The following is a 22943-nucleotide window of genomic DNA, read 5'->3' on the forward strand; positions in this document are numbered from 1 at the left end:
GGTTGTGCGTATACGGCCTTATTTTGGGCAGAGATCAGAAGGATTTAAGAATTGAACGTTGAGCCAACAACCTGATGTTGAAATTATTATTGTAGTAATAAATAATAAGAGTTAGCAGCTATAAATATAGTCGACACAAGTTTATACGCTTTGGAGTTATGTTTAGCTAAAATAAGGGTTTGAATTTTGTAGGGGGCATTATTTTGGCAAATTATGGAGTTTAATGAACAAGAGGATGAGTTGCTAGAGCCAGTTAGCCCTGTTGCTCAATGCTTCAACACATCTGTATTGTCCATTTCTGTTATTGTTGTTTTGGAATTTGAAATTCCCATTGATGAAGCCAAAATTATGTCTTATGCTAAGGATCTTATTCCGCTCAACCCCTTGTTCAGTTCTATTATGGTACTCTCTCCAACTTTTTCACTATTTACTTCTATTATGCTAACATATACACATTCTTTTTCTCGCTTCCTAGGTTGACCGAATTATTTTATTAAGTTAAATTATAAGTTTAGTCTCTCAACTTTTTGTTTTGAATATTGTGTCCAATAAAAGAATATATAATATTCGAAAACTATTTTTGTAATCGATGACATATCACTTTTGTCATGTTTGATTTTCTTAATAGAGAGATTGCAATTGATAGAAAAAATATTGAGTAAAACTCATCTAGATTTGCAAATATAGCAAAAAAAATGCAAATATTATTATTCTGATTTTACCCTCATTTATGTATCAACATGTATATCTTATATACTTTATATATGATTTATTTGAATGATATACTTCATCTTTGGTATTTCAGTTACACAATTGATATATGAAAAATCCCAACTTCATATATTTTGTATATCAACATGTGAATTTCATTTGTATATTAGTAGATATATCAACAAAATATATATATATATATGTTACACTTTATATTTCGTATACCAGTAGCATAGTTCAAGTATATAAATAGGGTATTTCAAGTATAAAATTAAGTTGTATCAATTAGTTATCAAGATTTAGAATGTTACCAGCAGGATGGAATGAAAACCATTTATAAGTTGATGATAACGTACTAGTAAAATAATATTTTGAAACAACTGAATAAAGATTTCAAATTAGACCTATGAATTGATAACAAATGTACAAGATGAATTTGGTATATCAATTATATAATTGATATAATTTACATAATGTTATATTAAGTATCACCTATAAATTACATAGGTCCACCGTAGTATAGTATATCAAATAGATGGTTGATATACATGAGGATACAGCAATGAAAGTAAAATCAGAATAAAGAAAAAACAAAAAATCAGATATCGTTGCTATATTTAGAAATTTTAAAATCATTGTTAAATTTGAAATTTTAATCAATGACTGTGAGAGACTTTATTCCTAGAATAACTATTTTTCCAAATTTTCAAAACTCTGTCATATGTTAATTCGAAAGCAACTTAATTGAGGCACTCCTGGAGTTGTACTAAAAAAAACTCTTCCATCTTTTACTTTAATAGATATAATTAATCTTTTTTTTCAAGATATTTATGAGAAAAAATATAAAAATATATTACATCTTTAAAATATTTGGATTATGGATGAGTTGATTAGTCAATTTTTGAATTTTTTTTTTTTAATTTCTAATTTCGTCTTCCCTTGTCTTATCTTATTGTACACATTTCTTTTCTTTCTTCGATTTTTTGCTTCTTCTCTTTCTCTTCCTTTTTAAAATTTTTCTTTTATTTCTCTGATTTTTGCTTTTTGAATTTTTTCTTCTTCTCCTTTTTTTTCACAAGAATTATGAGGGTAAGTTTCGTACCCAAGACTTGAAAGTACTCAATTCATAAGTGGCTTAACACCAACAAGTCAATCATCAAGTTTGATTATTATAACAAATAATAAATATAAATAGCAAATGAAAGTCTATCAGTGATAGCCACTAATATTTTCTATCATTGATAGCTTAATCTTTGATTATATTTTCATAGTTAATAGTCACTTATAGAAATCTATTATCATTGATAACCAACTTAGTGAATTTAATTAAAAAAGTTGAATCTCGAACTAAAATGTAAGTGGAATACCAAGAAGTTATCACTAATAGTATGTTTATGAGTGATAGATGCTACCATCGAAAAGAAGGGACTTATAAATGTTTGGGAAGGACAAGAAAGGGGCAAAAAAGTGTTCGGTGGCTATGATTAATAGAAGCTACTACTGATAACATGATACCAATGATAGAAGTTAATACTAATAGCATGTTATCGATGATAGAAGTTCTCCGATAGCACGCTATCAGTGATAGAAGCTACCACTAATAGCACGTGTCGGTAATAGAGAACTATCACATGTGTCGGTAATAGAGAACTATCACTGATAGTATGATATCAGTAAGATCATTGATAGCATGTTAATGGTGTTGGTGATAGAACTTAGGTGATATCTATATATCAAGTTTCTTTCAAAGGTGATAACCAGTTATAGAAGTCTATCATTGATAGCCTTAAGTGTTAATATCTCAAGGTTGATTCTAATTGATGTGATAGCAACTGATAGTTGCTATTAGTTATAGCCATGATAAAAGATTATTAGTGATAGCTACTATGGTAATCAAAGTTGTTGGTTTTCTTTCAAAGTTGATCATTATTTATAAATCTATCACTGATAGCCACTGATAACCTTAAGTATTGATATTTTAAGGTAGATTCTTATTGATATAAGTGAATCAATGATAGCTACTAATAATTGATAGCAAATTCAAAGCTAATATTTCAAGACTGTAATAATTTTTCTTAAATTGAAAGTTATCGCTTATAGCAACTATCATTAATAGCAATTGATAGAAGCTATCAACGATGACAGCTATCAATGGCTATCACTGATAGCAACTATCAATGGATATCACTTATAGCCGCTATCACTAATAGAAATTTGAGAAAACTGAGCAAAATGGTGGCTAGGCATAGATTTTTTTAGTCATTTACCATTTTTTTTTATCTATATATGCAATTATTTTATCTTTGTACTACATATTCTATTATTTTGGCATTGAATTATATTTATGCAACTCGCCCTTTTTCTCAAACTTCTTTTCATAACATGTTTCTTTCTTTTTTTAGATTTTAGGTGGATGGTCCATATAATGAAAATATCATTTTATCCTTTATTACCTTCAATTTCCTATTAATCAAATTTCCTAAGATTTGGAATGTTTTTTTCCCGTAAGATTTGCAACCAAATATAAAGTTTTAATTTTTTTTTTCAAATCTCAAAAATAAGAATGATAATTTTAAAAAACACTCATAACTTATGGAAAATCAAATCTTTTGTAAGATTTGGTTCCAACTTAAGTAATAATTTATTAACAAAATTTGAAATTCGTTTAAATCTTAAAAGAAAAAAACTTAGTGACAAATTTCCAGTAAGAATCTTTACGAGAACACTTTTTTTAGCCAATTCTTATTTTTAAAATTAAGTTCATTTAATTTTTTTAAAAATCAAAGTTAGGTATGAAAACTATGGGCAAAATTGGAGTCATTTGAATGAGGGACAAAAATTTTCTTTATGCTCCGTTTAAATTTTAAAAGTAAGAAAGAGGTTAATTTTTTTTTTTTTTCTTTTGAAAAAGAGATTAATTTTGTTCACTCAAAGACATTTTCAGGTTAGAAATAACAATTTTCCCACTTTCTTTCACATTTTTAAAATCTCTTTATATGATTACTTTTATTCTCTCTCTTAAATTTTTATCCTTTTTTCTCACTTTTTTCTCTCTCTCTCAAATTCTTTAATCTTTATAACAAAACTTTTATCCTATCTCTAATTAGTTTATACCCATTTTCATAATTTGTTTCCCCTCAATTTTTTTTCCATTTTCTCTCCAAATTTTTTTCTCCCTTTTGGAGTTTTTTCTCATTGAATTATTTATCTCTCTAAAGATATGTTTGACACAATACAACGTACTAAAAAGTGTATGGCCAAACTTATAATTTAATCTTATTTTAATAGGTAATTGTATTAGATAGTATTTTTAAGAATAATAATTATGTATATAGAAATCTTTTTAAAGAATTGAAAATATAATAAAACCTATTAATGATAGACGGTATTGCTAATAGAATCCTACGAGAACGATATGGCTATTAATAATATGGTCTATCATCGAAGACTTCGAAAGCTAAATCTAAATCTAAATTTTGCTATATATGCAAATTCTTTTTCATTGTGCTATATTTCCACTTGCAACTGTTACTATTTAAATTAGGGTTTTGTTCTAAGATGATGAAAAAGTTTTGAACATTAAATTCTTTTTCAAACAGGTGGAGGATATAAATGGGAAGAGAAAATGGAAGAAAGTTGAAGTGAATCTTGAAGAGCATATTTTAGTGCCAACTTTGCCCTCAAATTTGTCACTAGTTGAACTCAATTATGATACATATTTCAAGGAATATATGACCGATTTGGGTGTCCAAGAGTTACCCAAAAACAAGCCCTTGTGGGAAATTCATATCATAAACTATCCAACAAAAAATGCAGCTGCTCATTTAATTCTCAAGTTTCACCATTCACTTGGAGATGGCTATTCGATGATGGGTCTTCTTATTTCTAGCATGAAAAGAGCAGATAATCCTTCACTTCCATTAACTTTTCCTTCAAGGAAAATTAATTCAGATCATAATCTACAATCAAGGAATGTTCTAAGTCTTGTGCCTAAATTCGTGTTGTCATCTATGAATAGTGTATTGGACTTTGGATGGAGCATTATGAAAAGTAGTGTTCTTGAAGATGACTTGACACCCATAAGATCTGGTGGTGATGGTGTGGAGTTTAGGCCAATTGCAACCTGGACAATCAATTTCTCTCTTCATCAAATCAAACAAATCAAATCCAAACTTAGAGTGGTATGATTTAATTTCCCTTTCTCTCTATATTTTGACACATTCAAACGATTCTCTCTTTTATCCGATCGAGTAGATTTGACTGTTAAGTTAATCTAACGAATAATGTAACAGTTACATATATCATATGATTGCTAGATTTTTTTATTTTTTTTTTTTTAGTGGTTTCGTTTTTAATTTTTAATTTTTGATATTATGTTTACTTTCTCTTAAAAAATTTGTAGGTGAAAGGAGTGTTTTATAAGGTTAGTTTTTCTTGAGAAAAAACTACCAATAAAAAACAAATTTATTATCAAATAAGGCTTAATTTGTTGATTTTTTATGAATTTTCTTTTTTATTTTGGTTTTTTTTATTACTCTGAAACCAATTAAAAAGTAATTTTGAAATTGATCAATTAGAAATCAAATTCAATCCAAAAATGCTTAGGTTTAAGGGTAGCGTCAAGACGCCTCAGGCTTAATGCAATGCCAAACGTCACTTGATATTGCAAGGTGCCTGCCATGACCCTAAGTAGTGTCGAGACGCTCATTTCCTATATATGTTTATTTTTCAATTTTAGGTCCTTCAGCCTGGAAAAAAAACTTTCAAGGACTGAAAACATGTCGGTTTTAGAACTTCAACTACCAAATAAATGCACAATTGAAATTACAACATCACTAATAAGTGTGAATTCACTTTTGTAGACGATCAACGATGTGGTTACAGGAATAATCTTTTTAGGAATCCGATTATACATGTATGAGACTTGTCCTAATTCAACTCAATCCAACTCAACGGCAATTGTTTTGCTCAACACAAGGATGTTGGGAGATTATAAGTCTATAGAAGATATGTTGAAGCCCAATTCAAATAACCCATGGGGGAATCACTTTGCCCTTTTGCCTATTGACATTCCTAAACTCACTGATTATGAGCTTTCAAACCCAATCCAATTCATCAAAGCCGCACAAAAATTGATCAAGAGGAAGAGATACTCTTATGCTGTTTTCCTCGTTGACAAGCTAATGGAGATGATAAATAAACTCAAGGGCCCAGAGGTACGTAAACACAAAAAACTTAAAGCATAATTTAAATAGTTTAATCCTACCAAAAATTTAACACATTTTGACAAATTTTGTTTACATATGGGTCAATTATAAAAAATTCTATATTAGAAGTGATATCATAATCTCATTAACTTGAGATTTTAGGTTCATTTGTAGATGAACATGAGTTATAGAGTATAACATTTTATGTTTGAACTATTGTAATGGTCACGAAATCAGTGATTGAAGAATACAAGAAAAAAAAGCGTAAAAGAATTATTAGAGATGATGTTTTCTGAATATAAAAACGACGCCACTAAGATTAGAGAGTTTATATAGTACATTTCTCTAAACCCTAAGATCATAATCGTAAATAACCATAAATATGTTTGTTCGAAATGCCTAGGCATTCCAACAGTAATGTTATTTTCTCAAACCATTTGTTGGGTCTTATGCTAGTTTGTAAGTTCAAATTGTTAAAGTACAAAGACAAAATTAAATGGGAAAATATCTTTTGGATTCATTGATTTTGAGTTTATTTTCCATTTGGTCTCTAGGATTCAAAATGTTATATTTTTAATCCAAGTTTGGAGTTTGATTTCAATTGTTCATAGCTTTCATAATGTTACAATTTTACCCTTGATTTGAGTTTTGCTCTAATTTGATCTCTATATTTTAAAATTAGATTAAATAATTATAAAATGAAATTTAAAAATTAGTTTTTTTCATCACGGTTAAAATTAATTTTTAAATTTTAGTTCATAATTGTTTAGTTAATTTTATTAGTGATGAAAAACTAGTGGATGTTTGTAATGGTCTTTGATCAATGAAGCACTCTTGGATTTGGGATGTAATGACATTGTTAAGGGGTGTATCGACCTAGTTAAGATACATGGGTGTGTCTACTAGTCTCTTTACCATTAATAAATTGTTCAAAAACAAAAATAGAGACTTAATTAATTATAATTCTTTTAAATTAATTAATAGACATTAACACTAAAGATTCAAAGTGAATGTTTAGTGAAACATCTCGACTAAGTCGACACATCTATAGTATCCTCCTCAATCTGTGGGAAGATTAATACTTGGTTGCTTTATGGTATCCTAAATCATCCTTTTTTTAAAAAAAAAAAATATGATGTATATATCATTTCTCTCAATTGGAAGACTTCCCTTTAGCTTCTTTCCTTTGTCAGTAAATATCGACATTGAGCTTTTCTCTAGCTTCCCTTGTACTTTCATTTATGATATTAGTTCTACTTTTTGTTGTATATGATGAGTGTGCTATGAATGGTCAACCTAGTAGTGATGTATTGGTACACTTACTGATCTCTAAAACCATTAGTATCTTGTTAAAAAAATTATTTAATAAAAAAATCAAGATTAAAAGTGTAAATCTTGAAGTTTATGAACCAAATCAAAATAAAACTCAAACTTCAAAGATAGTGTTGCAACATTTTAAATTTAAAGACTAGTAGAGATTATTCTCGAAATTGAAGGACCCAAAATATATATTTTTTTCGGAATTAAGTTTATTGTAACCCTTCAAGTTTCAGCTAGAGTGGTCAAGTATTACTTTATAAATTTTTTACCATGCACGTATGAAAATTTTCATAGGCAGCGGCCAAATATGTGTACAAGACGGCGAGAAATTCAAGCATAAGCATATCAAATATGATCGGACCAAAGGAGAAAATGGCTCTGCTTGGTCACCCGGCAAAAGGAATCTACTTTACGGTTGTGGGTTTACCTCAGGTACTATGCACATAATTATTAAAATTATGGGAAGAATACTTTAGATTTGCAACCTAATTTCTCTTTAGCGCCTAAAGTTTTACATTTTTATTCTTGATTTTTTTTTCACTAGATACTCATTTTTAGTAGTTCTTTATGTTAATATCTTTTAGTTAATTTTAAAAATTAATTAACATCCCAATTAAAATTAATTAACAGAAAGTTGTCGTCAGAAAACTCAAAACTCTATGATAAAAATGTAACATTTTGAAACTTAAAAACCGAATGAAAGCTAAACTCAATACTCAAAAAGTAAAAATGTAATATTCTAAAATTTATGGACCAAATAAAAATTAAACTCAAACTTCAGAAGTAAAAGTGTAATATGAAATTTAGAAACGAAATACAAAACCAGACTCAAAACTTAGAAATCAATGATATTTTCCCTAGAATAAAATAAAATGATAAATGATTAGTTGAAACATAATTTCATGCTCCTCATCCCTTTACACACAAAAAAGTTTAAATAATTTGAAATGAATTGCCACATGACAATTTTTTTGTATGGCAGCTATCTCGGCTGCACAGACATAGGTGTAGGCCTAGGTAGCACTATTTTTCAAATAAAAATGTCATAAATACTTTTACAAAAAATAACCTAATTGAATTGTCAAGAAATTTGGAAGATTTTTGAAAAAGCATTAGATGACTCTATATTCGAAATTCGAATGTTAAATAAAAAGCACTAACAAGTACTGTAACAACAGTATTCTAACAACAATAAAAATAAATGAACATGGGAGTTGGTAACCCAGTTCAATGATAAACCACCTATGTCTGAGGAACTGTGTGTCCAAGAAAGATAATTCACTAATAATAATGAGTTAAGTAATTTATAACGTAATACTTATCTATAATACACCAACTACTACAATGGCTCAGGGCTCAACTCCCAAGTCACCTAGGCTCCCTCTAGATGTGAGACTCTCTCTCAAATATACTTAAGCTCTCCCTATTTCTATTAATGATGACACTCCTCTCACGATGATATCTTCCTTTCAAGATAATGACCTCTTTACTAATGAATCTTTGAATTCCCCTAAGATAGAGAACTCCCTTTTCCAAAACCGAGTCTTAGGCTCCCCTTAAGAATGAGAATTCCTTGTCTGGAAACTGATGCTTAGGCTTCCCTAAATCAAGATAATCTTCAGAGTGTTGCAATTGACAAATGAAGATCTTGCACAGCGGAATAAAGTGAGCAATGGGCAAGAACACAATGTACAACAATTCAGTTGGAGTACTGAAACGTCTTCCTTTACAAAATACAAATCAGCGTAATGAAACAACTCATCTGAAAGCATACCAAGACAATCCTTTTATAGATGAATCCAGAAAAGGAAACATCTCCCAAATAGGAGAAAATAAGTCACGCCGTAATAAAGAAAAATATGGGACTACATCAATCTGCCATATATTTCTAGATTAGGAAAGTATTCCATAAGAAAATATTATGTTGTTAAATCCTGATATTAAGACTGAAGGATCTCATATCTAAGAGTTCCATGAGCGCGTTCGGATCGCTTCGATCTCACCGTGACCGAAATATAATATTATACATTCAACACATACAGTTATGCAAATGAACTCTAATTAACGGCATGCTACTAACAACAAATAACATAAAGGGACAGAGTTCCATACCAGTTAAAGACAATCTTTAATCTTCGGAACTCCAATGCAGCGGAACCCTCCAAGTGATCTACCAATGCCCGGTGAAAACGTTGACTGCAGTAGCACGATCAACGCAAACTCACGACCGCAACAGAGACGACATCACCACTAATGAGCCCCGGGTATTCTCGGAGTGAAAACCCAAAGGGTAGGCTTTGGTGAATTTGGTAGAGGACGGAAGAAACACGAATCGTGTAGTCGATAAGCAAGTGAAAGGGTGAAGGCCGCTATCGCATAGCAGAAATGCTTATCGTCTAGAGAAGCTATACGATCGTGTAAAATTTGTTGAACGATCGTTTAGAAAAAAGGTATACTATCGTTTAGCTAAATCAGCACACTATACGATCGTTTAGAGAAGCTATCCGATCGTGTAGGAAATAGTGTGCGATCGTTTAATGCGAGGTGGACGATCGTTTAGACGGAGAAGCGACTATCGTATAGGCTCTCGAGCGATCGTTTTCTTTCACCAACACGCGCTTCACGAAATCTTTTGGGCGATTGAACGACGAGGAATTCAAAATGAAAACATTTTTCATTTTAACTCATCGGTTACAATAACCAACGCTGCCCACTAACCCACATCCGAACATGAAATTTGGCATAATTATCTTATAATTAACCAACTAATTGATATAAATCTATAGTTTATATCCTATAGTTTGATATTATATATCTACTATAGTATTTTTCTCCTCTACTTGATATAAATCATATTTATATCTAATTTCCTCCAAAATAATGTATATCATACATTTGCCAATTATATCATATATAATTAACAAGTCCAATTATATCATATATAATCGAACTTCCTCTTGTCAATTTCAACATTTCAAATTAACCCAAATACTGGTTCTCAACTTTATCCAAGCTACCCAAGGGACTTAATGGACCTATGGCTTGAAGCTCCAATGGTACATGAATAGCTGACTAAACTCTTTAGCCACGAGATCCACCATCCGTTAATTGTCAGGCATTCCACTAAAGACCAACAGCTGAACTCTTCTTACCACAGATATATTTTTTGGTGTCCATTGGATATAACCAATCATGAGTACGATGACCCTTCACAGATGCTCGTAAGTACAGCTGGGCCAAATTACCGTTGTGCATCTGTAGTTACATCTCACTCCATAAGTACCATTGATTCCTCTAATGAACAATACAATATAGTCCAACTATGTGTGAACACTTCCAGGCCAAGAGAGAGGTGTGTGGCGCCAAGAAAAAAAAAAAAAAAAAAAAAAAAAGAAAAAAAAAAAAAAAAAAAAAAAAAAAACAAAAAAAAAAAAAAAAAAAAAAAAAAAAAATAAAAAAAAAAAAAAAAAAAATAAAATTAAAAAAAAAAAACAAAAAAAAAAAAAAAAAAAAAAAAAAAAAAAAAAAAAAAAAAAAAAAAAAAAAAAAAAAAAAAAAAAAAAAAAAAAAAAAAAAAAAAAAAAAAAAAAAAAAAAAAAAAAATTTAAAAAAAAAAAAAAAAAAAAAATTAAAAAAAAAAATTTTAAAAAAAAAAAAAAAAAAAAAATTTTTTATAAAAAAAAAAAAAAAAAAAAAAAAAAAAAAAAAAAAAAAAAAAAAAAAAAAAAAAAAAAAAAAAAAAAAAAAAAAAAAAAAAAAAAAAAAAAAAAAAAAAAAAAAAAAAAAAAAAAAAAAAAAAAAAAAAAAAAAAAAAAAAAAAAAAAAAAAAAAAAAAAAAAAAATTTTAAAAAAAAAAAAAAAAAAAAAAAAAAAACAACAACAAAAAAAAACCTAAATAAAAAAAAAAAAAAAAAAAAAAAAAAAAAAAAAAAAAAAAAAAAAAAAAAAAAAAAAAAAAAAAAAAAAAAAAAAAAAAAAAAAAAAAAAAAAAAAAAAAAAAAAAAAAAAAAAAAAAAAAAAAAAAAAAAAAAAACATCTGTTCAAGCCCCGGATCAGCCCCTTAAAGGAGTTATCTATCTAACTTACCCTGCCTTGGGGAAGGAGTGAATTCATCTTGTGTAGCTGAGTTCCCAGCTCCCAAATTAGACGAATCCCCAAAATGGTAGGTTTGAATTGGCGAACTGGCCACTCGCACCCATACAAATCAAAGGATCGCCCTCAATGATAGGAGTTCCCAACTCACTCAGGATTAAGGTCATGTTACCTATGGTCATTATAGTGAAGTGAAGTCTCTATCATGAACAGTGTTATAGGACGCCCCCGCTCGCATGTCCCTAACACGAATGATCAGGATCAGATCATCTGTGACAAGTCACAACACTTGTGACCATTCCACAAAGCAGGCTGCATCCATAGCGTTACCAGGATAAGGTTTCCCTCCTATATCCATATACTACAGACTATTTTGGTTATCACTCAAGATATGATCCACTTTTATGTTACCACATACATGCTTGAGTCACATACAGATAACCAAGGATTTTATGTTTATTGGTTTGTGGTAAAGCAAATAAAACAAGTAACTGAGCAAAAATTCAAGATGTGAAGTAAATACCATATATTAACAACACACGCGTTCGTACATACTGTTTACAAACTACAGGACACAAGACTTTAGGGCTTCAACCCCAACAAATATTACATAAAAGATAACTACAGAAACCACTAGGTATCTTGGAAAAAAAATATATAAAGTCAATCAACAAACCTCCAACAAACTTCCCCTTTGGCTGATATTTTCTAAGGACAAAACAAGAATAACTGAAAAATCAACAAAGTGTAAATGTCATTAAAGAAGTATTAACAATTGTAGTAACAATAAATCTGATGCAAACCAACAAGACAAAAAAAATGTCTTTAGATATAAACAAAACAAAAAACATCAAGGTCAAGGTAGTTTTTTTTTTAAAAGGGAACAAATCCATAACACCATACCAACCACCAAGAGTAGCAACCATCATCGCCAAACATCAATCAGACAAGCAACAATATAAAAAAAATTGGCATCGCCATCATAAAAAAAACAAAAAAAAAAAAACCTACACTTGTTCCCCTTTTTGTTGTAAAAAAAATTAAACATAGGAAGAAGACGCTCTAGCAGATTTGGCCAAAGCTGCACGTGTTGTTATCAACAATCCAAGCACTATATCTTTACGTTTCTAAAGACAGAAATCCAAGACACGGCTGCCAAAAGGAGATTCGATGAATCCCTTACATAGACCATCAACATAGGCGTCTGTAGTGGGAGCTGCAAGATCAGACACACGAAAGTTCAGTAACAGTTTTAGATGAATAGAAATGAGCAATAAAGCTCAACTAATAGTCTCATCAGAATAAATAATATCTAGTCTTTGCGCCAACAACACCCCACAAATAAATTAGGGATAACAAATGGGAAGCTTTAAGGCTTGAGATCCAATATGTCTTTTGATTTGATTTAGACCAAAAGAGCCAAAAAAAAAAAAAAAAAGTATCGACACCAATCTGGAACAATAAGGTAACAACGGAGGCAAATAGACCAGTTAAAAATGCCAACCTTGTGGAGAATAACGTACTTGGAGCTCAGGATTGCAGTAGACAATAGACCTTTCTTAGGCCAGGATGACTGAGCCCCACCAGTCAACTCAAAAGCCAACTCCCTCCAAGAGGATCGTTTCTCAGGAACCTCCACAGTCACCATTTGATTCAGATGCTTGTTTATCAAATCAACATTAAAGACAACAGGATGGCGACACACATGCAGATTCTAAAAGTTAAGGCTGTTTGGATTGTCAAACTCGGAAGAGATATTAACAATAATCTCTTGGACTAACTGAGGATAATAGGGACCTAAATTCAGCATTGTTTTGTCTAGTTGCGCTTGCATAATCAAATTTACAAGATCAAAGCATTCTTGAGTCCAGTCAGTGAACTATTTTTCATCAACGATCTTTCTTTGCACCATATATTTTCACATGTTGGCTCTTTGCTCAGTATGAAATGATACTCCATCTCAAGGAACAAAAGATACGTTCAAATGAGCTGATCTAGAAGAAGTTACTTTCTTTACACGGGTTCTAATAGATAGTCTAATAACCCGTTTAGGAGAAGGCTTATCAAGATCATAAGAGGTTTTCAACATGCTATCTTTAGAAGAGTCAGACACATCCTCATGCTCATCTTGATGGATATAGAATCAGATGTCTCCGAAGACCCACTACCAACACTTTTGACATCTGTAGTTTTCTTTCTAGACAGTTCTGATAGAGGTACATGATCTTCTGAGTCAGTCTCTTCATTAACATCTACTTCCTTATTATCACGAGAACCTACAAGATGACCTTCATCCTCAACACCTTGATCATTCACAATATCTTTCATGGGGGGAACACTAAAACCCTATACAACAGCACTACGATTTTCAACTTCTTGAACTACATTATCAGTAAACACTTTAGAATCAGTATGAATAGGTAAGGAAATAATAGAAACCATATTCCAAACACAAATTTGTTTACAAAATCACTCAAGGCATGAACATAAGAGTCGGACAATAAAACATTTTCCATCTCCACCAATGTACAACCAACATTAGAAGCAGATGTAAAAATAGGGTCAGATAGAATAGTATCCAAAGCAAGGTAAAGGTTAGTGTCATTTACAATCTGTTCATTTGAAGGAAGTGAAAATAGGGTTAGCAGATGTAAACATTTTCCATCTCTATCGATACAGAGGAGGAATTGAAGGAAGTGACATCATCATCAATTACAAAGTTAATGGATTCCATGACAGTGCGAGTACATTCATTGGAAACCTGGTAAGCTTGATTATTTGAGGAATACCCAAGAAAAATTCTTTTGTCTGACTTTAAGTCTCATTTCCTCATGTCTTCTCTATCAACCAGAATGTAACCGTACTACCAAATATGTGAAAATACTTTATATTCAGTTTTTTTCCTCTTCACAGCTCATAGATAGTGCTCGACATTCCTGGTCATCAAACAATCCTGTTATGGATGTGTCAGACTATGTTCAGTGCCTCTGCCCAAAACTGAATTGGTATTTGATTGGCATGCATCATTGCACGAGCCATTTCTTGAAGAGTCTTGTTTTTTCTTTCTACAACTCCGTTCTGCTGGGATATAATAGGAGCCAAACATTCATGGTGAATTCCAGCACTCTGGTAGAACTAAAAAACCAGAGAGTTTTCAAACTCCCTACCATGATCACTCCTAATTCAGACAACATTCAACTCCTTTTCACATTGTAATTGAAGACAAAGAATTTGAAACATAGAGAAGGTGTTAGTTTTATCTCAAAGAAATGAACCCAAGTGTATCTTGAGAAGTTATCCACAACAACTAAGGCATATTGTTTGCCTACCAAACTTTCTAACTACATAGGACCCATAAAATCCATATGCAAAAGTTTCAGAACTTAAGATGACCCAGAATAACCTATTTGCTTATGAGAAGTGTGAGTCTGTTTCCCAGTTTGAGAATCCCTACTTGTAATTCAGCCTGATACTAATAGAGGGGGGAGACCAGTTATAACATTCTTGTTGAGAGCCTTTTAAAAGGTCTTCGTGCTTATATGCCCAAGGCGCTTGTGCCATAGTCTGGCTTCATCTTTTCTCAAGAGATAACAAATTATTAGGACTCCATAGATAACAATTATAAGACAAGTGTGTACTTCTCATGACAAGAGCCTTGACATCATCTATAACAAGAAATTTGTCTTTGGTGAAACTCAAATTCAGACCTTGGTCATAAAAGCTAACTGATGCTAATGAGATTGGCAGTAAGCCCCTCAACCAATATTACGTCATTTAATTTTTGAAGACCTGGATAATTTAGAGTTCCCTGTTCAACGATCATACCACATGTACCATCACCAAAAGCGACTTTCCTGAGTTAACAGATTTGAGATTAGATAAATAACTCTTTTCACCAGTTATATAACGCGAGCTACCACTATCAAAGTACTAATCACCTTTGGCCGACGATCTAAGAGACATCAAGACAATATTACATCTGATCTGAGTGTTCTTTTCTCTCCACACATGTTTCATCATACTTTGTCTAGGTCTGTAACTTTGGGAAAGGGAGCAATCTTCTTATGAAAAGAGAACCTATGGAGATCTTTCAATAACTAGTAGCAGAAAAGACGTTTATGACCTACTTTGCTACAATAGTGACAAATCCATCTTCGCCTAGAAACACAATCACCTTTCTCAATTGGATTGAGAGAATGTGTTGTAACACCATAAGAATCTGAATCTTGTGCTCTCACAAACTCAATATTTTTCTTCTCTTTAGACCATTTACTAGGTTGACTACTGCCTACTAGAAAACCGAGTCCAGAGTTATTATTTGTTTTCTTCCTTTTTGTTGGGATTTTCTCAAGATTCTCAGTACCAATATTCAACATTTTCACATTCTTGCTCATAGTTTCTTTTTCAGATTTAACTTGGGAGAGTTCTCCCTTCAATTCTGCAATAGTGGATATTAGCCTATGATTCTCAGCAATCAGAGTCTCAATTCTTTCCTTTTGTATATCAAGGACTTTCTGATCTTCTTTCCATTTAATAAATAGAGCATGATCAGAAGGATCTGATGCTTCTAGGCTTGTAGCATCAGAAGACTTTTCTGCATAAACGTCAAATTCAAAGACCTCGTAGGATGAGGTGTTTGAAGAAATGTTTCTAACAAGAGCTTTAACATCTTCCTCTAAGTCACTACTACCTTTTGTTTCAATATCAGACAAAGTTAGGACATACCTTTACTTTGTTTCTTAAGGAAATTGGGGCATTCAACCTGAATGCGACAGTAGCCACTACACTCTCAAAACTTATTTTGCTTTTCTCTTTGAGACCTAATTGAATCAGACTTTTCAACTTCCTTCTTGCTATTATGATATCTAAACTGATTGGAGGGGGAAAAACCACTAGACTTGTAGGTATTGTATGTGGTAGACCTCTTTTCAAACTAGTTAAGTACACGATTAAACTATTTTGAAAGTAACGATATAGATTCAACAAGAGCATCTTCTGCTTCTCTATCATGATCAATAAGTTCTTCCTTAACAAAGGATTGAAGAGCAATGCCCTTATTTTTCTTCTCAATCTTTCCATCCATGGACATCTTAAAAGTAAGTAAGGAACCAAATAGTTCATCGACTCTCAACTTAGTTATGTCTTGAGCTTCCTCGATAATAGTAACTTTCATATCAAATCTCTTAGGTAGAGACATAAGAACTTTTCAGTCAAGTATTTCTTCAGAGATTTTCTCTCCAAGAGCAAATGATTCATTAGAAATATCCAAAAGTTTGTCATTAAAATCAACTGGACTCATCATTTTGCATTCTAAGGTTCTCAAATTTTGACTTCAACAATTGCAGTGTTGACATTTTGACTTTTGAGGTTCACTCAAGATCAATGGACATGATATCCCATGCCTCCTTGGTAGAAACACACGTGTTGATAAGTCTGAATATATTACGATCCACACCATATGACATTCAGGGCACGTGAATTCCTTAGCGAAGCTTCATCTTTTTCTCCAGACCATTGTGAATCTAGCTTCAAGATTTCTTTCCCTTCATCAGTTTTGATGGTAGGATGAGTCCACTCAACTACCACTGCCTTTCATTTTTTGCTATCGATTGACTTGAGAAAGGTAATCATTCGTGCTTTCCAATAAGAGAGATTAGTTTCGTCTAAGACCAAAGGACGAGTGGTAGACCCATCTTCTTTGCTCTCATCCGTGATCGAAGCACCTAAGATAAAGGTGACCCACTCTGATAGCAATTGAAAAGGCGTTGGGATGACTAAACACTCAAAAATCGGATGTTAAACAGAATGCACTAACAAGTACTGTAACAATAGTATTCCAATAACAATAAAAATAAATGAAGACGGAAATTGGTAACCCAGTTCGGTGATATACCACCTACGACTGGGGGCCGTATGCCTAGGAAAGATAATCCACTAATGATAATGAGTTAAACAATTTACAACGCAATACTTATTTGTAATACATCAACTACCACAGTACCTTATGTAGAGCTCAACTTCTAGGTCATCTAGGCTTCCCCTAGATATGAGACTCCCTCTTAAATGTACTTAGGCTCCCCCTAAGCTTGCTATTAGTAATGAGACTCCTCTCACGATGATATCTTCCCTTTAATTTAGTGAGCTCCCTTCACTGATGAATCTTAGGATCTCCTAAGATAGAGAACTCTCTTTTTCGAAGCTGAGCCTTAGGCTCCCCCTAAGACTAAGAATCCCTTCTCTAAGCAGTTGCGGCTTAGGCTCCCTCTAAGCCAGGATAATCTTCATAATGTTGCAATTGACGAATGAAGATCTTACATAGAGGAATAAAGTGAGCAATGAGCAAGAACACAATATAGAACAATTCAGCTGGAGTACTTAAAACGTCTTGCTCTAAAAAATACAAATCGACATAATGAAACCGCTCATCCGACCGCATACCAAGACACTCGTCTTTTATAGACGAATCCAGAAAAGAAAACATCTCCAAATCGGAGAAAATAAGTCGCACCGCAATAAAGGAAAACATCAGACTCCATCAATCTATCAAATATTTCTAGATTAGGAAAGTATTTTGCAAGAAAATATTCTATTGTCAAAACTTGATGTTAAGACTAGATATGAGACAACTGCAAAAACCATCATGTATCTTACAAAAAAAAATATAAAGTCAATTAACAAAACTCCAACGATTTTATTTTAAAATAGATAAGTATTTTGACATTACTTTTTTTTTTTTTTCACATGCTCCAATTGATAAGTCAACTTATTATTTGTTTACATATATACTTTTCTTTTACAGTTTGTAACTCATTAACATTATTATATATAAGATTGCGAACACACCTTTGGTGAAGGTAGGATCAAGTACTTGTTAGTATTAAGTACATAGATTATAGTATAAGTAATAATTTAATGAAATTTGGTAGTATTCCAAATATTAAGTACATAGATGCAAAGGAAATTCGTGAATATAAATAATAAAATAAAAATATATAGAAATAAGATTTTTTTTATTTTTAATTTTTTTTTTTATGTGGGATAAGAGAATCAAATCTTTGAAGTCAAAGCTGATAGTATAAGTAATTTGCTAGTTGAACTATTCTCATTTTGACGAAAGAATTATAATTTAATTAGTCTCCTTTGTTATTTGCAGAGTTTGATGATAACAATGATAAGTTACATGGAAAATTTGAGGATTACTTTTGGGAGTGAGAAAGAATTTATAGATCAAGTGAAACTCACATCTTGTATGAAAAAAGCATTAGAGCTTATTCATAATGCTTCATTTGACATTTCCATTTAGATATTCTATATCCATTGAAGTTATGTTTATATATATATATATATATTTGATAAAGTATAAAAACGTGGTGTTTGAGGATTTTAATCTCTAATATCAAGCCAATGTTACTATTTTGAAACCAATAAAAAGGGGTCATTGCTACCCCATTCAAAAATGACCAAACCGCGGCCATAACAAAAAAAAAAAAAAATGATGAAATTTATTTTATTATTTTATTTTTTATCGAAAACGTGAGTTCTGAAGACCCAATTCCAAAAGGAAAAAACAATGAAAATGACCCAACCCATGAATGTGTACATGTAAGGACACCCATTAACGAGGTTTAAAAGGTTGATTTTGACAAAAATATCAAGATCTCGATCTTCTAGAAATATCGATGAAAATACAGAAAAAATAATAGTCTAGAAGAAATATATACAAACAAAAATATTGAAAAATATATTTTATTAAATCATCAACCAAACCAACCAATTCAAAAATGTAAATTGACCGGTTACAAAAATTTAATGAGGAATTGTCTTAAATGACAAATTCATTCAGAATATTTTTTCAAAATATTTTGTATCTTTCTATACTTTGGAGCTCCAAATCTCTTCTTTATAGTTCATATGATCTTTCATGTATTATACGAAATTGGAAGGCTTTTCTCTAGTCTATCTTTTGTTACTTTATTTGATCCATTTGGAGCTCCTCTCTAACTCATCGCTTGTGTATACTTTCTCAATGAATGGAATTACTTTTGGTTCACGGGACATAATGAGAGTGTTGAAGATGTGTCAACCTAATTGAAATATCCTGATGTGTCTAGTGATCCCTTCTACCTCTTGTAGATTGTTCAGGAGAAAAAAAAAAAAAGAAAAAAGAAAAATCATCGGGAAGATATTTTTAAATGGCCAACATACATGTTTTGATGTTTTAAAATTTTGAAACGGCTCTTTCTATCTTTCCCTTTCTACCTACATATTATTTTAACGCTATTAGGGAAGGGAAATAGGAAAAAGAACTTCTAACATTATTTCTTTTTTCTCACCCCATTCAAATGCAACATACCTTAAACATTCCACATAATTTTGTTCGGCCTTATTTAAAATAAATTTAATTTATCTTAATTTTGATTATTTTAATTTGATGATCTTCCACCTTTATTTTTTAAAAAAAAAAAGTTTGTTCTACTACTTTTTAACCTTTTGTTGTTAGTATGGTTAGAGTAATTAAACCGGTTAGTTCGGACAATTAGTTTAGTTGGAAAAAAGTACAGAAAAAGTAAAAATTTGTGTGAAGATGTTGAATCGAATATGAAACAGTAATGAAAAGGAAGAAGAAGAATAACACAATGGGATTATAGTGGTTCGATTTCGAGTCTACATCCACTTTCAATCAGAGAGAGGAATTTCATTGAAGCTGAGATGGTTGACAGATTTAGTTCTCTTCCTCAATAATGAAGGACAAAACTATTTATCAAGCTTCTTGGGTTTATCATGCAGAAGGTACAGAGACCGCTAGGGGAATATTCCGATAACAAAATTTGTTACAACAATTTTAATCCACGAAAAAATATCAGCAAAGGCCAAAAACAAATAACAAAGCCCAAAAATATAAGTTTGAGATTCACTATAAAATGGGTATACCCCAACAATTTGAATTAGGTTTTATTTCAAAATACTCATTCCTTTTTTTGGGTTGGAGCCACATTCGACATATTTTTAAATGGAAAAGAAACCAACCAGTATAATATTTTGACAGAAATAATTTTGGCTATAAAAGCCCTCTTCTTCTTCAGCAGAGAGGATTTTACTTTAAAAAAAACCAACACACGCAGAAAAAGAGAGAAGGGAGAAGAGCAGTAGAGAAAAAAATATACTGTGGGGGGAGCAATACAATAACCCTAGAGGCATACAATGAAAAAAAAATATGCACAAGACTAGAGAAATTTACGTGAGAGAACCCCTGGAGATGAAGAAAAAATAAGTGAGTTTCTTGAAATTCCCAAAATCCGAAAATCCACAAAACATAAAGAGATCGAGTTTTGTTGGAGATTGCACTTGGTAGGACATTTGTTCCAAGGATCTACACCACAGACAACGAACGGTTTTGTGATCTAGATCCCAACATTCAACCTTCTCTCTCAAAGATCTTGAAAACTAGAGGGAAAGATTTGTGGGGGGTATTATTTAGAAAATGTATAAGGAAAAGTTTTTATCATTGTATTATTTGTTCTTTCTTATCTTTTAATTTTTCTAAAATAATATTTTATCTACTATCATAAGCATTGGGTTATTTAGATTTGTGGGGGGTTTTGAAACTTAATTAGAGAAAAGTGGGAGTTTCAAACTTATTTAGGGGAAATGGGGTCTTTTTTTGTCCCCATCCGAATGCGTATCTTCCACAATATATATATTGTTTTCCGTATTGAGAGACGCATTCATTAAAAAAAAAAAAAAAAAAAAGATGCATCTCTTCTCTAAAAAAAATAATAAAATAATAAAATATTTTTGCTTTTATTTTTTCATTCTTTTAACAATCTGAAACCCAACTCTTTCATCACTTATGATTTTTTACCGTTAATAATATTTCATTTGTTTAATTCTAAATCATTGTTACCTAAAATCAACTATCTCACTAATCTCGTTTTTTATTTTGATAGTAATATTACTAGTTTTTTAACTGTATAAACAATAATGTTATTTTGAGATTAAGAAATTTATATGATTGATTTGATATACTCAATATTAATTTTTAATTTCAAATTATTGTTTTTGTTTAAAGTTGTTAGAAACTTATGCAAAAATATAGATATTAACTTTCGACTATTGTAAATAATATTCAAGATTCTTTAGGATGTGTTGTAAACTACAAGTGCATTTTTGTAATTGAATTTCATTAATAAATTTAATCATATGTACAATGTTCTTTATTCATGACCGGAAGAAAATCCTCTATTACACCTAGATGGATCATGTTGAGTGACATAGTGTCCATGATCGTCACGCCCTCTTACACTTGATGGTTGACTTTCCTTTGCAAAATGTATACGCTCACTACATTGTCGATATGTCACATACTGGTCATGGACATTTGGATGGACATGTGAAGTTTGTCCTTCTTCTATACATAGTGTACTGAGGGTTGTTGGAAAAAATTCAAATGTTGAGGGAGAGGACATCATGGAAGTAAGTGTAAAATGATCGAGTGGCATTGTTGGATACTCATTCTGAACATTAGGTCGAATAGGAACATCCTCATGTCTTGCTGGATCACATTATTCTTCCATATGAGTGAAGATCTGGATGTCCATATCTCAGTTCCATCAAGACAATATGGTAACAATAGTTAGATAAGATGATTATATGGCTCCCAAATAATCTGCATGCATATGTGTCAAAAAATGAATTATTCAAAAGATTGAAATATTATGAATATATGATATATGAATGAATAAAATATTACCTGGTTAGGCATATTTTTATCGAGTATGTGCCTATACCATAATAGAACATGCATCGGTGCTCTAATTACAGAGTGAGAAGTCTTTCCATTCGATATCTAGCGAACCAATAGATAGGTAGGTTGCATAGTCTATAAGAGTTCCAATCGAGTTATCTTACCCAGCCTCTTAGCTGCCTTATCATTCCATCTACAACAATCAGAAGATGAATTTTAACTATTAGTATTTCATAATAAACACAACAATAATGAGGTAAATATGCTTACCTTACTGCAAGTGGTTTGTCATGTAAGTTGTCCTCATATCTATGGAGTCGTCGAGGCGCTAGAAGAGGAAAACGATCCCATGTCCAGATTTGTAGTAATAAAAGTGGGCCTCCAATATCTTTTCCATCTATAACTGCACCCTTACATAATTGCCTATACAACTATCCAAGACATCCAGCACCCCAACTGTAAGTCCCGACACATCAAAATCCACCAAGATAGAAAGATACATCAGGTGCACTCTGCTGTTGGATTATTTGTCAGGAAATACCAATTCTCCAATCAACGTGAGAATATATGCTCGAGCATATCATTGCAGGTCCTCTTCATCTGCATAGTCTGGTAGATGGATGAAGTTGTTAAATTGATCAGCTAACCATGGCAAGCTTAGACGACCTCCTTTAAGAACAGTGTCATTCGTGGTTTCGCATAAAAGAAGGGCACAAAGTTGTTCCCATTCATAATTTAGAGACTCGATCAATGGTCTTCCATTAATCGGGAGTCCAAATTGGATGGCTACATCTTGAAGTGTAATTGTACACTCTCCATGCAACATGTGGAAAGTGTGTATCTCCTATCGCCATCGTTCCACTAATGTC

The 22943-nt window shown here is 31.5% G+C and overlaps 1 protein-coding gene across 1 annotated transcript; it reads left to right on the top strand.

Moving 5' to 3' along the window:
- Positions 1 to 203: 203 nt before the first annotated feature.
- On the top strand, positions 204 to 18633 carry LOC120078582 (O-acyltransferase WSD1-like). The gene is made up of 5 exons (XM_039032863.1): positions 204 to 402; positions 4311 to 4892; positions 5574 to 5927; positions 7533 to 7670; positions 18484 to 18633. The coding sequence occupies exons 1-5, from the start codon at positions 214 to 216 to the stop codon at positions 18631 to 18633; spliced, it is 1413 nt and encodes a 470-aa protein (XP_038888791.1). The 5' UTR covers positions 204 to 213.
- The last annotated feature ends 4310 nt before the right edge of the window (positions 18634 to 22943 follow it).

Source organism: Benincasa hispida, chromosome 5 (assembly GCF_009727055.1).
Source record: "Benincasa hispida cultivar B227 chromosome 5, ASM972705v1, whole genome shotgun sequence".
Lineage (NCBI taxonomy): Eukaryota > Viridiplantae > Streptophyta > Magnoliopsida > Cucurbitales > Cucurbitaceae > Benincasa > Benincasa hispida.